Here is a 17832-nt window from a genome sequence, read left to right on the forward strand (position 1 = left end):
AGGATTAGGTGTCAACATAAATCCGTATATTGGTTTTGGGCATATGTTCATGGAATCATTCAAGGTGAGCAAAATTTCAAAGTTCACCATTCGACATCGATGGTTCAAGAGTACCTTAGTCATATAGGTACACGATTTCAAAGTTTTGCTCTAGCCTTACCTTAATCTAGAGTTATATATGAGTTTTCAAAAAATTGTTTAGATCAATGTTTTAGGAGAATAGCACATCATATGCTCCTTTTAGCAAAGTTTTCAATTTAAGCTTCCAACATTCTATTTATATCAATTTCCATAGCAATTTTTCCCATTTTTAGTTTCAAGCACATGGTCCATGGGTTGCTTTGCTAGTTCATGACAAGATGGTTCAAACCAATCCACTGGTCCGATTTATTCATCAGGTTGATCCTTGGCCCTATCCAGCAGATTCTGGTTTGGACCAAGCGAATCTTAACAATGGATCTAAGAAATCTCATGAGATAAAATATTTGATTACAAAGGTAGTATAGCATCACTCAATATGAAGAGATGTGCTTCCTAATTTGTACTCGTTGTTGGATTCTTTCAGCTCTCACTCCATGGAGCTTAATCTTTCTTGGAGCATATGATGGCATAAAGGTTTCTTACTTTGGGGATGATTGTTGTTAATTCTTGAAGCTTCTCTATCTTGGCCCTTATTTGGTGCATTCAATAGTGAAATGTTCAAGTCTTCTACAAGCCTTCATGATCAATCCAATTGAGGGATAAGTCTACCACTTGGAAGGAAAATGTTATAGAGTTTGTCCTCCCTTCTTCCTTTTGGTTTGGTGATTATTGGTGCCATGCTTTGCTCTTCCTAAAGGATCCCTCGCAAAAGTAACAAGTAAATTTGTCAAGCCATGGTTGATCTTGCTTGGTGAATGATACGTAAACTGTTGTGGATATTCCACTGGACAGTTCGTCACAACAGATCTGATAATAATATATTAAAAAACTGAAATTTTACACTATTATAGCTTATTAAACTTTAAAATATGTGGATTTAATTGTAATTAGTGCATGCATGCGAATATAAATTATGCAGAAAAGTAGAGAACGACAAAATAAGCTCACACACACATAAGACACAATATATGCTCTCTAGGAAACCCTTTCGAGAAAAAACCCAGCTGGAAGGTGAGGCCGCTTTGCTCTCTTTCTTTGTCTGGAAATATGGCTGCATGTACAAAGAAGTAATAAATGTGGCCCGTGGGCTACTACAGTGCACAAATCCTCTCTGTGTGCTCTACCTCCTATCTCTCCTAGCTATATGGAACAAAATGCTCTCAAAAGAATGGAATGCCTCTTCCTCCTAGTGGCCCAGTTATTACACAACCTGATAGCCTACTAGTGGTTAAGTTTGAGTCCTAGTGTTTTTAAAATCGGAACCAGTGACCGGACCGGTCCACCTAATGAACCAGTTTACCGACCGAAACCAATCTAACCAGGACTGGTTTGGTCTAAACAAACCGGTTGTAAAAATTCATTAAATAATTAATTTTTAATGAAACAAAACTATTTTTAAGATTTAAAACCATGATTCCAAGCCAATAGAGACAAAATATGCAAAGATTGTTCATTTACATACCATGTAAAGGTGAATATATCAAAATGGCACCGAGTGCAATACATATCACGACAAAATAGCAAAATACATAAGCAATGAGGCTCTAAATGGCCTATAAAGTCTAAAAACAATGCTGCTCAAATTCCCCTCTCCGTTGTGTTTTAGTTTGCACAAATTACTAAGTACCTGAAATGAATATGGGTGTATAAAGATTTCTGTGTAATTCCTGAAGTTACATTTCAATGAGAGAGTAGTTACTGACTGCCAGTGTGAACATTAGTGTCATTGATATTGGTTGAGTTCAATATAAATGTGAATCTAATATTCTGAAGCGATTTCATTAGCATCTATTTCAGTTTCCAGTGGCTTTATGTAATAAGAACCTAGGAAGGCATCTAGAGCAGTTAGTAGAGCAACGATTTGACAAAAGTATTCACAGACATAAACTACAAAAAATCAGAAATTTACAGGGTATATCTGGGAGATTTCCAAGGTGGGATTTATATCAGCAATCTGTGTTATTTCTGAGCATAAGGTGTCATTCTAGTTGCTAGTTACAATCTGATTATACCTTCTTATCCCAATATGTTGATGTATAAATTGAACAAGCAAAAATTTACACCTACAGCGGCATGCCATTGAAGTGCTTGATGAAATAACGCACAAAAAACATACTAAACTCAAAAAATTCAGTGACATTTTGGGATATTTCCTAGTTGGGAATCTTACAACCTCTACTAAGGAAGCATTCTATGTATGGCGTAAGGACGAAGGTACATTGTTTGAATTGACTTGAATCAATCAAATTTTGTGATACATGTTTCAAGTGTGACATAACTGATCTAGCACATACATTTTCAGCACACTTCATTGTCGTTGACTGGGCTCACGGTGGACTTGCCTCCTAACCAGCCGGTTCTGTCCTAAACCGGTCCTAAACTGGCCGGTTAGGACCGGTTAGCTGCTTTTTTCAGCGAAGGAGGGTGCTGACCAGGTTTTTTTACCGGTTTCAACTGGTGGGCCTGCTAACCGGCCAGTTAGACCGGTAACCGGTTAGCTAGGCCGGTTTTGAATACTATGAGTTTGACTACATCAACTCTTAACTAGAGTTACAAAATAGACCCTTCTAGAGTCTTTTACAAAATGAGGTGAGGAAATTTTTCCTCCACCTTCTCTCTAGTGTATCATTTAGCTTTGCTTGGAGGTTCTCCCTTCAACCCAATCTGCCAAAGTTCATGTTGCCCCTGTCTTGTAGTTTTGGACCTCTTCTGCAAAATTGTATCTTCTGTCAACTTTGCCTGAGCATCTGGTGCCAAATCCTCCACAAAAGGTAGGACATGTTCCTCTTCCTAATCTAGCATGGAAGGCTCATAGAGTTTCAAATTCTCTACATTCACAACTAAGTAAATGTGCATATATGGTGGTAAATTGAGTCGATAAGCATTATCACCCACCTTTTCTAGTATCTCAAAGGGACCATACCTTAGAGCCTTGATTTTCTTACCAGGCCCCTGCAGCCTCTCCTTGTTCAACTATAGCCATACTTTGTCTCCCACCTTGAATGATTTTTTTGTTCTGTGTTGATCATGCCTGGCCTTATACTTCTCTTGCAACTTCTGCAATGTTTCTTGTACTTGTAGATGGATCTTCCTGATCTTTTCTATAAATTTTTCAACCCTCAAAGCATCTCATGTAAGATCTTCCCTCAATCCTCTTTGTTGCCCATATGCAATATCCAAAGGTGAAGGTGGAAAATATCCAAAGCAAGTCTCAAATGGGGACTTTCCTGTAGAAGTGTGCACTGTTATGTTATAAGAATGTTGTATATATACCAGATTTTCATCCCAGGTCTTCGAATGCTTCTAGTTGTATCCCCTCAGAAGTTGCACCAAAGTCATGTTGACTACTTTTGTCTGCCCATCTGTCTGTGGATGGAATGTTGTAGATCTCTTCAACTTTGTGTCCATCTTCTCCCACAATGTAGTCCAGAATGCACTAAGAAATCTTGTGTCCCTGTCTGAAATGATGCTCCTTGGTATCCCAAAGTGCACCCAAACCTGTCCAAAGAACAAGTTTGTTGCTTCTTGTCCGCTGATGGTCTTTTTACAGGGCATCAGAACACACATCTTGTTGAACCTATCAACTACCACGAACAGGTAGTCATGTCCCTTCCTGGTTGTCGATAAACCTCCCACAAAGTCCATGGAAATGCTTTCCCAAGGACGAGTAGGTACAAGTAAGGGATGATACAAACCCTGTTTCCTGTTGCTAAGCTTGTTGGTACAACAAAGCATGCATCCTCTTATGAACCTAGCTACCTGCTCTTTCATCTTGGGCTAATACACATACCTCTGCAAGTTAGCCATGGTCTTCCCTACACCAAAGTGCCCTGCAACCTTGGAGGTGTGAGCCTCTCTAATCAGCTACAAACGCTCACCTTTAGGAACACATAGCTTATCCAACCTGTAGAGTAACCCATCCTGGAGATGGTAGTCAACAGTGTTGTCGCCATCATGCACATGACTCTGACTCTACAACTGTTGAAATACCTTGAATATGCCTCTCTGTATGCATCATGGGTGAATGGATCCATGTGCATAAGAGTCCCCAAAGCTGTAATATTTGATGTGGGTGGCCTTGAAATCATATCAGCCAACTTGTTTGTGTTGCCCTTCTTATACTTGATCACCAAATGAAATTGTTGTAAAAACCCCATCCACTTGTAATGTCTGGTCTGTTGTAGCTTACTTTGGCCCTGCAAGTACTGTAACAGCTGGTGATCTATGTGGATTATTGTCTCCTTTCCCATCAGATAATGCTTCCACTTCTTCACAGCGTGCACCATGGCATAAAGCTCCTTATCGTAGATAGGGTAGTTAAGAACTGCCCCAATGAAACTCCTCACCTCAGAAACATTAGTAGGCACCGGCCATTTCATGATGGCCTCCATCTTGGAAGGATCCATCTTCAACTCTCCTCCACCAATCACATACCCCAAATACACCAAAGATTGCTGCACAAAGTCACACTTCTTGAGATTTGCTAGTAGTTGGTGCTTCTTCAATGTTTCCAGCACCTATGTCAAATGTGAAATATGCTCCTCCCAAGTAGCACTATATACTAGTATATCATCCAGATAGACAATAATAAATGAATCTATAGAAGGGCACAGTATATCATTCATTAATCTCATAAACATAGATGGTGCATTACATAGGCCAAATGGCATAACTAAGCACCCACACAAACCTTGCCTCGTTTTGAAGGTGGTCTTCCATGTATCTTCTTCTTTGACTCGAACCTGGTGATATCCAGACTTCAAGTCCAGCTTGGTGAAATACTTTGCTTGCTACAACTAATCTAGCAGATCGTTTATCCTAGGCAGGGGGTATCTGTTCTTGAGCGTGATTTTATTCAATGCCTTGTAATCTATACACATCCACTAAGTCCCATCCTTTTTTGGCACAATGATGATGGGTGACCCACATGGTGATGTACTCGATCAAATGACACCCTATTCCAACAACTGCTGCAATTGTTTCTTCACCTCACTTGCTTCTATAACAGACTGCCTGTACAGCCCAATATTTGGCAATGGGGAGTCTGGCAATAGTTAGATCTTGTGCTCCACTTCTCTCTTAGGTGGTAACCCTTTAGGCTCTCGGAACACATCCTTGTATGCCTATAACAACTCCTCCAATTGTTGTTTTTGTTTCTTAGTACACCCCTCCAGGGATGTCTTGCCTCTTATTGACTCCTCTTCAAACTAACTTTCTCTTAAAAACAATAAAACATACTTCTTGCTGGAACTGATCAATTTCTTGGCTTGGTTGACACTTACCAATGAAATTTTTGACTTGCCTTTGTGTGCGTTGATGATGAACGATTTTCCATCCTTGATGAGCCAGTATTGGTTAGCTCTTCTCATGAATATTGCATCACGCATGTACATGTATGGACTCCCAAACACAACTCCACATACATCAAAGGGAACCACATCCAGATCTACTTCATCAATAAAATCAACACTGATAGCAAATCTAATTTTGCATTGTTTTGTTACCTTCAGCTCTGCATCCTTATTTACCCATCCCAGTGGATATGGGTTTGGATGATCACGAACTTCCAGCCCCAACTTCTTGACTAGCTCTGTTGCAATGAGATTTGTTTGCGATCTTGAGTCAAACAGAGCATCAATCTTTGTCTTCTTGACCTATATCTTTATATGGAAGAGTTTAGTCATTTCTTTCTCTTCCTATTGTTGAAGGCTACTCAGATTCACCTCCTTTTGCACTAATGTACAAACGATCTTCTCATCCACGTCCGAGTTGCTTTCAACTTGGTTGCTTGAATTAGTGGCCATGAGATTCTTCTTCTTGTTCTTCGGGTCTAGCTCTGGATGCAACTTCCAGCACTTCTCCTCAGTGTGGCCATCAATGCTGCAGTGGTTGCTAGGATCTTTGCACAGGTGTGTTGTGGTTGTCGTCTTTTTATCTTTTTCCCCTTTTTGCTTCTTCTTCCCCTCCTTAGAAGCTTCATGTTGCTCCTTCTGCTTCAATCCACTTGATTGCACTCTTTTCAGGCCTATGTTCTCTAGGTATTGTGCCTGTACACAAGCCTCATCCACCGATTTGGGCTTGAACAACATCACTTGCTCACGCAGATGGCGGTGCAGACCCCCCAATACTTGAGGAGTAAATCTGGGTTCTTTGGAGAGATACCCAACATTATAGCCATCTTTCTAAATTTTGTGGTGTACTCCTACACGCTTTGGCCCAACTTTTGCCTGAAGTAATGCCATCGAATCCACTGGTCCTCCACATACCCAATGGGATAAAACTGTGACTTAATGAGGGTTTTGAAATCCTCCCACTTAGTCACTGGAGGTTCTCCCTCCAACCTCAGGGTTTTTATGTGGCTCTCCCACCAAGTCAATGCATGGCCCTTTAATTTCAGCAACACGAATGAGATCTTTTGCCCTTCCTCTATTTGATGGGCGCTAAAATAAACTTCCAGTTGTTGCAACCAGAGGTTCAACTTCACAGTGTCAATCTCGTCGTGGTACGGCTTGATATTGACTGTTGCTTCCATTTTGAACAGTGATTGATTCACGACACTCGTACTGGGTTGATCTTTTCTGGGTTCTTTATTTGGCTGGTTCTCCGTGTCTTCCCGATCTCCCAATCCCCCTTCTAATTTGTCCTTTGCATTCGAACCCTCATCTCCTCCAAATATCCCCAGCTTATTGCTTAGGGCCGCCATGAGGAGGTTTATATTGCGGTTTATAAATGCGACTTGTTGTTCGAGCCGCGAAAACCTCACCTCCGTCGGATCAAGAGGTTCGTTTACAGATTCTTCGCCCATGATTAGGGTTTTACGATTTTCGGCCCTATTGATCTAGATCCCTGCAATCTCCATAAATTACCAAACGAAACTCGCTTTGATAACAAATGATCCATAAACTATTGTGAATATTCCACTAGACAGTTTTTCACAACAGATCTGATAATAATATATTGAAACACTGAGATTTTACACTATTACAGTTTATTGAACTTTAAGATCTATGGATTTAACTGTAATTGGTGCATGCATGCGAATATAAATTATGCAGAAAAGTAGAGAACGACAAAACAAGCTCACACACACATAAGACACAAGATATGCTCTCTAGGAACCCTTTCGGGAGAAAACCCAGCTGGAAGGTGAGGTCGCTTTGCTCTCTTTCTCTGTCTGGAAATATGGTTGCAGGTACAAAGAAGTAATGCCTGTGGCCCATGGGCTGATACAGTGCACAGATCCTCTCTGTGTGCTCTACTTCCTATCTCTCCTGCCTATCTTTGCTCAGCTATGGAACAAAATGTTGTCGAAATAATGGAATGTCTCTTCCTCCTAGTGACCCAGTTATAACACAGCCCAATAGCCTACTAAAGGTTAAGTTTGACTACATCAACTCTTAACTAGAGTTACAAAATAGACTCTTCAAGTGTCTTTTACATCACAAACACATGGCTATCCCCTTTTCCATGAATAATGGGGGTTGACGCGGCATCCTCCCGAACTATAGGGGTGAAAACAAGAAGGTCAACTTCTGAGTGGCATAACTTTTGCATACGGACTCCAATTGATGCGCTTCTTGCATTGTTGGAAAGGTCTCAGTGTGTAGAATAGCATGAAAAGTTATTGCGCTACAGCAGCAAAGTTTTACCCCCCAAAAAACGTCGATTAATGCCTCAAAACGCTCTTGGAAGGTTTCATACCCCATTTCGCCAAACTGGGTCCCGCAAGTAAAAGCAGTCCCGTGAGCTAATTCCTCCACTTTTTCCACTCCAAATGCATCGAGATGGATGAAAAACAATATAATGATCCAATTCGGATCAGTGAAGGTTCTCCATTAAGGTTCCCTTCTTGTATACCTTGATGCTTAATGTTGATCTTGATTGGGTGAAGGATTATATTTCCCTTGGTTCTAATCCACAAGCCTTAATCCATGAATGAAATAGGTCAATTCTTTAGAGGGCTTCTTCTTGATCTCAAAAGCCATTTGGTTCACCTTGACTCCACTGTCCTAGTTGGATTTGGCACTAATCTTCACTTCCTTCCATCACTCATTTTAAAACCCTAAAAGCTTCAAAACTCCATTTTACTAAGGCTACCCTCAACTTCAGCTTGTGCCTCATTACATGGTCTTAGTAATCTTAATGGGGATACCATACTCAAGCCCAAGGAGAGCCAACCTAAAGTGAAGAAGATACGCAACTAAGGTGACAATGATGATCGTCCTAACAATTGCCCTTGAGTTGTACCTTGTGGATTAGGGCTTTCCTCATTACGTAAAATTTGAGTTCTAAAAGGGCATCTACTAAGAAGAAGAATTGTAATGCCAAAATTCCGCTAAGAGAGGCAATTAAATTGGAGGTTTTGCTCGACACTTATGGAATCTCTTGGCCTTCCTAGAGAAATCAAATCAATGAACAGGAAGGCAATAAAGAGGCAATCCTAAGACAAGAAAGAAGGAAGGCGATTTGGCATTTAATGTTGTAGCTTGGGAAGTTAATGATGTAGAAGAAAATAGACTAAAAATGAAGAAGTTAGAACGTGAAGCCCGAGGACAAAGAGGAGTGTGTATGAGTTTGTCCATGGGTAACGAAGATTATCTCAGAGCCAAACTACAGCCAACAAAATATAGCCAATGAGTAAGATTGTACAAGATCTGTGTCTGTGAGTGCATAGCTTTTATTTTTAATCATTATTGATCATAATAAAAAATAAAAATAAAAAGCCAAACAAAGGCCATTTTTTGGTGGTTTTCCCAAATGGGTTTCAAGAGTAAAATGTTTGTGTTATTATTGGATTTATGATCAACTTCTTTAACACTATTTTCTGTATTTAATTACAATCTACAAGTATTAAACAATCAGAATTAATGCATGGTCACACAACAAACAGAGATATATCATTTTTTATTCCCGCAAAAACAATGAAGGTCCATATTGGTGAATCGACTTGGTCAAAGGTTGAGCAATTACGGATCACTACATATTTCAAAGTTCCATGTAATTCGGACTTTTGGTTCTCTAGGTGTAGAAGTGTAAAGAGGTCTTTGGCCATGGCTGTAGATGTTTGTGAGAGTGTAGAAGTTTAGGCTTAGACACTGCTGTATTATGGAATGAGTTTGAAAGGTTTTTATGTCTTCAACCTAATAAAGAGGAAAATAATTGTTGTGTCTTTCTGTTGTGTTAAATTTAATTGCAATTATTGTTGTGAGTTGTGCTTTTGTAGTGTGTTCTGATTTCCAGTCCCCAGGCCTTGCATCATAAGTCCATGGGCCAGTGGTTGAGTCACAGGGTCATAAAACATTCATTGATAATATCAGCATTCATTGAGGCAAAGATCCCTCAAATTCTTTCTTTGTGGATGGCAATACATTCCCTTCATCTTCCAGCTCAAGGAAGACAAAGATCTAATATTCCAAAGTGCCCCTTGTTTTCTGGGCCCAAAAGTGCTATATCTGAATCGATGGACATTTGATTTCAATCCAGAAAGCACATCCCTAGGGAAGTTCCAGTCTAGGTCCCTGCCACATCTCCCCTTGGTCTTTTGGGATGATCCAACATTTCCTCGCATTCGCAATAACATATGGAAATTTCTGGGAATAGCAATCCCAAAAGATTGTCGATATTCTTGTGTGATAATTTGTATGGAAGTGGATCTTTCAAAGGAGCTTCAAGAAGAAATCCAATTGAATCTCAATGGTTGGCGTTATATACAGGAGTTCACTACAAACAGCTCCCCTTCAAGTAGAATATGTACCATGTGTATGGCCACTTTGACATAGGTGCCCCCCCGCCCTTAGAACAGCAAATGTCAACATAGAAAACACCAATAACCAGCACCATTGCAACCTTAGCCTAAATCGTGCTTCTACCTTCATCCAAAACCTTCAGTGATCTGAGGTTCTCAATGAAAACAATACTGAAGACGATCCAGCAAAAGAGGAAGGATGCATGAAAGAGGAATCAGAATAGAAAGCAGTCCAGGAAAGAAATGAGGAAAACATCCAAGAAGAGGCAGAGAACCGCCAGCCTCAAGAGGAGCCAAACACTAACACCCATGTATGTTGGGGCCCTCCAACAGACCCTGAACTCCACCCTTGCAACTAGGGGAAGAAAGAGGAAGAATGAAGCTCGAGAAAGGGAGGCTGAGTACAACAAGGCTATCAAACCAGTCTTTGCTGGCCAAATTTGGCTAATCTGTGCAAGGCTCATCCCAAATTTAAATGTTCTTTCTTTGCACCTTTGTAGGAAGCCAGTTTGTTAAGCACTATACTAGCTGTTGTGTAAGCCAGAGTAAAAAATTGGGAAACAGAAAAAACTTCCTACCATCTCATTTTGCTTCGGGATTGGAAAGTTCTGAAGACATAAGCTTTCCCCTTTATCTCATTTAACCCTAGGATGTCTGGGTTTGGCTGCAGCCCTCTCTTTCTTAATACAATACTGCCACTACCTTACCAAAAAAACAAGATGACATGATACAATTCTACATCCTTCCAGGGCATCAATGTAAATGCCATTTTTCCTTTATCATGTACCATCAACATATTCACCCATCTAGGTGGTTTCACACGGTAAAGGTCAACAAGGTGCCATGATATAAGTCCAGATCCTCACATGAACAAGAGAACTTCCATTCACAAGTAATACAGGGACTTAACTCTAAAATTCCCAAGCTTTTAACCATAATTTCAACTCTAAAATTCCCGAGATTTTAACCTTAATGTCAACTCTAAAATTCCCAAGCTTTTAAACTTAATGTCAGCCAATACGTGTGAGGAATATCGCAAGGCTGTGATGAAAACCACAAGGACATGAAAGCAGGACAATAATAATGGGAAGACACAGAGTGCACTCCGTATTGAACATAAGCCCTACCTAATAATAATGAAGATGCTCAAGTTTGTATCTGAAGTGCCAATGACAATGGGAAATGACCTGTATTTGTGGCAATGACTAATACCCTGGGAAAAGTATCAATATGATGGATTATTTTGCTAAGATGAGAACATTATAGCTTGAATGATTGAATTCACACTGTAAGCATAACACACTGATTACAATTATGCAATTTTAGTGTAGTGTAATAACCTAAGTCACCGGATTCGTCCTAAACCCCCTGCGAATCCCGAATCCGGCAAATCAGACACGATTCGGTCTGGATTCGTGTCCAAATCATAGGACACGTCGTGTCCGAGGGTGTGTCGCGATTTTCAGGGGCGTGTCGCAATTTTAGGACACGTGTCCGATTTCCAGGACTCGCTAAGCTCAGTGCGGGAAAGAAAAGGGCGTGTTTGCTCATTAAAATTTTCATTTGGCAAGTGATTTGTGTTGTTGCAGCGAGGAGTAGAGCATTTTGGCAGCTTCATGATCAAGTCTAGGCCCTAGTATTGATATGCTATTCATGGTAATGTTAAATTCTTAAAGTAAAAGGGACATCCTTTTACTTAAATTTTTAACATTACCATGAAATGACTCAGGATGTTTGAGAGTGGTTCTGGCCTCATTGGATTTCATATGGAGAAAGTAGAATTTTAGATTTCATTCAAAATCCAGCAGACTTATCAGTTTTTCAGGATTTTAGGATTGGGGGATTGCAATGTTTCCATTGAATTTTGTCATGTATTAGGGTATGGAACTCGTATTTAATCAAGAGCACCAAACCAAGAGCTTCTGAATATGTCGCTCCCGCTCCCAGGTAACACTGTTCCTAATGATATGGGTTTGGACACCACTGTTGAGTTGGCATTGGCCAACACGGATCTCAATGATCCAATGCTAGAGCCTGTTAGATTTGATGACTTAGAGGGGCCAACCTCCATACCAACAGATGTAGAGGCGACTATGGATACAAGGGAGGAGGATGCAGAGGAGAGCAGTGGGGACCATGATGATGGGGACGGTGATGCTGATTCTGATGCTGATTGATGCCTTGAGGCTTGTATACCTGTAGTTGTTTTATATTTTCTATTTCTATTTGCCATTGGCATTGCACCAACACTATCTATGTAACAAATTTTGATTTGATGACTTAATGAGAAAACTACAATTGTCAGTGTGTTTATCTTACTATCTTGTAGTTGTAATTTGTCTTTCAGTTATGAATTATGAATCAGGATTTAAATTTTTAATAGATTTATCATTTATGTGACCAATACCACTGACATTTATTTGAATTTTGTATGTACTCTGCATGCTAATAGCTATAGATGAAGATCAATGTTTGAAATCAATAAATTTGTATCATTAATTAAAATTTGTGTAAGAAATATGATAATATCTAATTTTTAATATATATATATATATATATATATATATATATATATATATATATATATATATATATATATATTTAATAAAATAATATATAACGTGTCCTAATGTGTCCTGTTCTGGGGGGTCAGCGTGTCCGAATCCGACACGAATCTCGAATCCTACGTGTCCCGAATCCCCGTGTCAAGTGACTTAGGTAATAACAAAATGTCTGGAACATTAGAGATTAAATTTGAAGGACGATAAAAAATCGCTGAGCTCTGGAGCGCTGCCATGAAACCCTAGCTGCGCTTCGGCACCTCTACGCCCTTGCTGCTCTGCGGCCCGTGGCTTTGGGCCCTCTGCCCTCCTTTTCTGCACTCTTCCTTGAGTTCCTGCGATTCAGAGCTCGTCTGCTGCTGGGAGGGACTAGTAAGCCGGGCTCGCCCTCATGGAGGTTCCGAACTCACCCCAGGCAAGCCCACCTTCATTTGTCGAAGCCTTCTCTCCGCTCTTGGCCAGTGTGCCGCAAAAATAAAAGAGTGAAGCAACCAAGTTTGTCAAGAGGCTGGAAGACATTCCTAAAATCTCCCTGCCACCTGAGACCCCGATTCAAGTCGCCCTCTCCTTGGCTGAGCGGGCTCTCGTTGGCCAGTTCACCGGTCTATGGCCTTCTCCTAAGACCATTGAGACCTGGGTTAACAAGAACTAGGCTCCTCTGATCAAAAGCAGCGTCACCTCTTACTTCTTAGGACAAGGGTTCTTCCTCTTCGAATTCACCTCAAAGGACGACAAGGACCTGATCTTTCAAAATGGCCCCTATTTCATGGGCCCCCAGGGCCTGTACCTCAACAGATGGACGCTGGATTTCGACCCTGCAGTAGATGTTCCCACGACTATCCCTGTATGGGTCAGACTCCCTAATCTCCCAGTTCATTGCTGGAACTGGGACTCGTTGAAACACATCAGAAACGCCCTTGGGAAATTCATAGATAGGGCAAATAGCAAAGATCAATACGATTGTGCCCATATCTGCGTAGAAGTAGACCTAGAGGTGGGTCTCCCAGAAGCCATCAAAATCAAAGTAGGAAACTGGACCCATTTGCAGAAGCTGGACTACGAGCAGTTGCCTTTTAAAGGCCGAAAATGCCATGTCTACAGTCACTTTGCCAGAGGATGCCCAACCAATGTGGACCCAAAAAAGGGTAAAGAACAAGGTTGGAACCAGGTCAAGCACGCCAAGAAAATCCAAAAGTAGGTTGGTCCAAACAGAAGAGGTCCTCAGGCCCCTCCTCAACAACCCCCTCCCAGAATGGATCAAGAAAATAAATTCGCTCCTCTAAGCTCGCAAATAGAGGAAACTCAGGAACCAGAAAATCAAAAATCAACCCCACCCTCTAAAGGTACCCCCAAAGGTTCTGGAAATGGAGTTGAGCAAGCTGGAAGTGGTGTTCCAGCAATAGATATGGCATTTGCTGAGAGCTCCAAAGGAAACACTGTCGAAGTAGAGGAAGATGAGCATGAATCGGATTGCTCGGAGGAAGAAGGGGAAATAGGAGAATCCCAAGCTTCGATAAGGAGATCCACAAGAGGCCGTAAATCAGATCGGGAAAAAAGAGAGCAGGAAACTTTCAAGGATAAGCTACAAGGCAGCCAGCCAACCCTTGAGAAGCTACTAGCATCAAAAGCAAAGACGACGAGAAACCAGCCCCAAGGCTCCAAGGGAGCCAACCAGAAATACAAATGATGAAGATAGTCTCCTGGAACTGTAGAGGTATGGGGAGCAGAATCAAAGAAGAAGCCATCAGAAGTTTAATAAGAACAGAAGCTCTTGACATACTTCTCATCCAGGAGACCAAACTGGAAGACTCTGTCTTCCTTCAGGCAAGTAAGAAACTCTGGAACAAATGTGAGGCGAAAGCAATCTCAGCCCGAGGGGCTTCCGGTGGGTTGGGCACTCTTTGGAACGCTAGCAAATTCTCAGTCATTTCTGAGACCCTCAATACTCATTGGTTGTTTTTAAAATTGCAGCACTTAGATTCAAAAGAGATCATCAGTCTCTTCAACGTGTACATCCCTGTGAACGTTGTGGAAAAAAAGGCCTGTTGGGACTCCATTAGAACCCAAGCAGATCTCGTTAATCTTGAGAATACCATCATAGCAGGAGATCTTAACCTCACTCTCTTATCAGCAGACAAGAGAGGAGGCAGCATTGTTCGAGATCCGGCAAGGGAATGGGCAGAGGACCTTATGCAGGACTGGGACCTGCTAGACATCAAGCCAATCTCTAATAAGTACACCTGGACTAATTGCTGCCAGATTGGATAGATTCTTACTTCAAAGCTCTTTTCTTCTGCTTGGATTAGAGGCTAGAGTCCACATTCTCCCATGCAGCACTTCTGATCATAAACCCATCAAGCTGGAACTGGTGTTTCAGCTTGATCTAGGTCCAATTCCCTTCAGATTTAGCCCGCTCTGGGCTAAGGAATCGGACTTCATGCAATTAGTTAAGGGCATCTAGATACAACCAGTCAAAGCTCTCCCTTTTTTGTCTGGGAGGAGAAGCTCAGAAGAGTGAAAAAGGTTTTAAAAAGTTGGGCCAAAACTTTGCCCAATCCAGCAAATGAAAGAAAAAATCTCCAACACATTCTGGAAAATCATCATCTCCAAGCTGAAACAGCTAACATAACTAAAGATATCCTAGACAAAGAAGCCCAGCTCCAGCAAAACTATCACAAGGCTTGTCTAGCAGAAGAAGAGTATTGGAGACTTAAGTCACGCAGCCTTTGGCTTAAAGCAAGGGACAGGAACTCTTCCTTCTTCCATAAACAAGCTCAGGCAAGGAAATGTACCAATTCCATTTCCGAAATCAAAGATGGCACTATTACTCACAAAGACAATGCAAGCATCAAAAAAGCTGCCTCCCTTCACTTTAAAAGCCTGTATAGTGAAGATATAAATCTGGATAAAATCTCTGATATGATTGACGTGGTTCCCTCCTTGATGACTATTGAAATGAATCACCTCCTTGAAGCTAAAGTCACCAAGAATGAAGTCAAGGATGCCCTCTTCGCCATGGACCCAGACAAAGCCCTTGGGCCAGATGGATTTACAGCCAGATTCCTCCAATCTTGCTGGCCGATTGTGGAAAAAGATCTATACAAAATGGTTATTAAGTCCCAAGCTTGCCAGAAAATCGAAGGCAGCACAAACTGTGCTTTTCTTGCTCTCATTCCCAAAGAGAAAGGAGCCAAAACCTTCAACAGGTTTCGACCGATTTCGCTTTGTAATATTGGTTACAAACTAATTACTAAAGCCATCGCTAATAGACTTAAGCTCATCCTCCCCAAAGTCATTTCGGAAAGCCAAGGAGGATTCATTCAAGGGAGACAGATAGTGGACAATTTCATTCTGGTCCAAGATGCAATCCACTCAAGCCTGAGTCGCAATGAAAAAGGTATGGTTGTCAAGCTCGATCTAGCAGATGCTTTTGATAGAGTCAAGCATAGTTTTCTGTTGAAAGTCTTACACAAATTTGGAATTGGGGAGAAATTTATAAATTGGATTCGGGCCTATATTTCAAAGCCTTGGATTGCTCCTTTAGTAAACGGCAGAGCTGCTGACTTTTCAAAGCCACGAGAGGGCTCAGGCAGGGGTGCCCTCTCTCACCCCTTCTATTCGTTCTTCAAGCCTCTGTCCTCAGCTTCTATTTGGAAAAAAAATGATGAACTAGGAAATTGCTAGGCTTTGTATAGCAAGAGGAGTTAAAGATATTAATCATGCCCTCTTTACAGATGACACCTTGTTATTGGGAGCTGGCTCTGTGCTTATATCCTCCAGATTCAAAGGAGTCTTGGACGAGTTTTGTATGATCTCGGGAAGCAGTCTTAACAAAGGCAAATGCCATATCTATTGCTGGAACACCACTTCCAGCTTGCTCAACTCCATTTCCAGAACCTTTGGTTTCGCAGCCTCCTCAAACTGGACTTCCTTCAAGTACCTTGGCCTTCCTGTATTTCTTAAAAGAGCCTTCAGCAGAGATTGGCTCCCCCAATTGGAGAAATTCAAAAACAAGTTGCTTGCCTGGGGCTTTTCCTGGCTCAACATTGCTGGTAAGTCTGTCCTTATTAAATCAGTCCTTAACAGTCTTCCCTTATTTCAGTTTTCAGTTCTTCTAGCTCCCTCTGGCATTCTCAGAAAAATGGAGGAGATCATTCGGAAATTTTTTTGGAAGGGGGGCAAGCAAAATGAGAAAAAGATTCTGTTAGTCAGCTGGGAATCCATCTCCAAAGGACCTAAGGCTAGCAAGGCTGATTCGCAGAATTTCAGACCTTGGAGACTCTTTCCAGAACTTGAATTTCTATCATGTGTTGAGACTCTGAGAGCCAATAATAAGGAGGCGGACACTAAAGCTAACAAAGCAGCCCTTCTTATGGCTAGTGCCCTGCTCAGAAGTGGACAGGAAATATGGGAGCCAATTCCTTAATTTAGAAAATTGACATGTTTTATTGCCTTCTGTTAAATCAGTTTGTTTGTATCCAAAAGCTTGGGAAAATCTCTGAAATTGACCGCATAGTAGCAGCAAAAAAGAGATGTGAGCTAAACATAATTGTCATGGTCTTGCAAGGCTGTTCGGCATTTCTGGATTTAAACTCACCTTTTGTAATCCGCTCTTTGGCATTAAGGCCAAGTTTCTAATATATCCACTACCCGTTTCTGTAAAAAAAAAAATAACAAAATGTCTGAAATTTAAAAGAAACCAGTAATGACAGTGCAATAACAAGACCACACTAGTCAACAGACATGTATTCCAAACTCAAAATTGCAGAAGAATTTATGCCTAAGGCTAGCAATTATTGACAGACAGGATAAGAAATGGGGAGAAATAGGTGAAGACTGTGGGGAAATGAGATTGCCAAGAAAAATGAAAATGTATACCTGTAGTTGTTTAACCACAAGATCGTAATCCAGATACAAATATACTGGATTAATCAATCCCAACTGAAAAGCTGTGGTAGTTAGAAGGCAAAGGGTTCCATACGCCTTACTCACTGGAGGAAGTGAATTGTAATACCTGTAAATTTATAGCAATTACAATGTTAATTGTATACCAGAAATCAGAATAAAATAACAATTAATTTTTTCAAAGAAATTCGAAAAAAAATTAGCAGGAGAGGAATCAATCTCCTGGGACGTGTCACCCGGGATATTAATAGGAAGATGTGAGAGAGTGCAAGCACAAACGCGCTGAAAAACGAACCTAGGCCAGTTGAGGTAAACTCTCATAGGCTTACCGCCAAACCGTAGCCCAAATGACACACCGATTTTCAGTGTTTGCATAGAACGAATATTAGAAAAAATTGTTTACAATTTAGCTAAGGGGTTTCAGACCTTAGGGTAGATATATCAGCTTTATTAAGGTTAACGTTTAAGGCTTAATCCAGC

The 17832-nt window shown here is 41.0% G+C and overlaps 1 protein-coding gene across 1 annotated transcript in view; it reads right to left on the minus strand.

Moving 5' to 3' along the window:
• Window positions 1–17832, minus strand: part of DER1 (DERLIN-1) — a 69325-nt gene that overhangs the window by 50879 nt on the left and 614 nt on the right. Inside the window, exon 2 of the mRNA XM_089414058.1 lies at window positions 17326–17461. Coding sequence (XP_089270184.1) covers window positions 17326–17461 — 136 coding nt within the window. The remainder of the gene's footprint in view (window positions 1–17325; window positions 17462–17832) is intronic.

The sequence above is a fragment of the Pinus tabuliformis genome, chromosome 6, assembly GCF_031772625.1.
Source record: "Pinus tabuliformis cultivar Carrire ecotype Pingquan chromosome 6, CPIR1, whole genome shotgun sequence".
Classification (NCBI taxonomy): Eukaryota; Viridiplantae; Streptophyta; class Pinopsida; order Pinales; family Pinaceae; genus Pinus; species Pinus tabuliformis.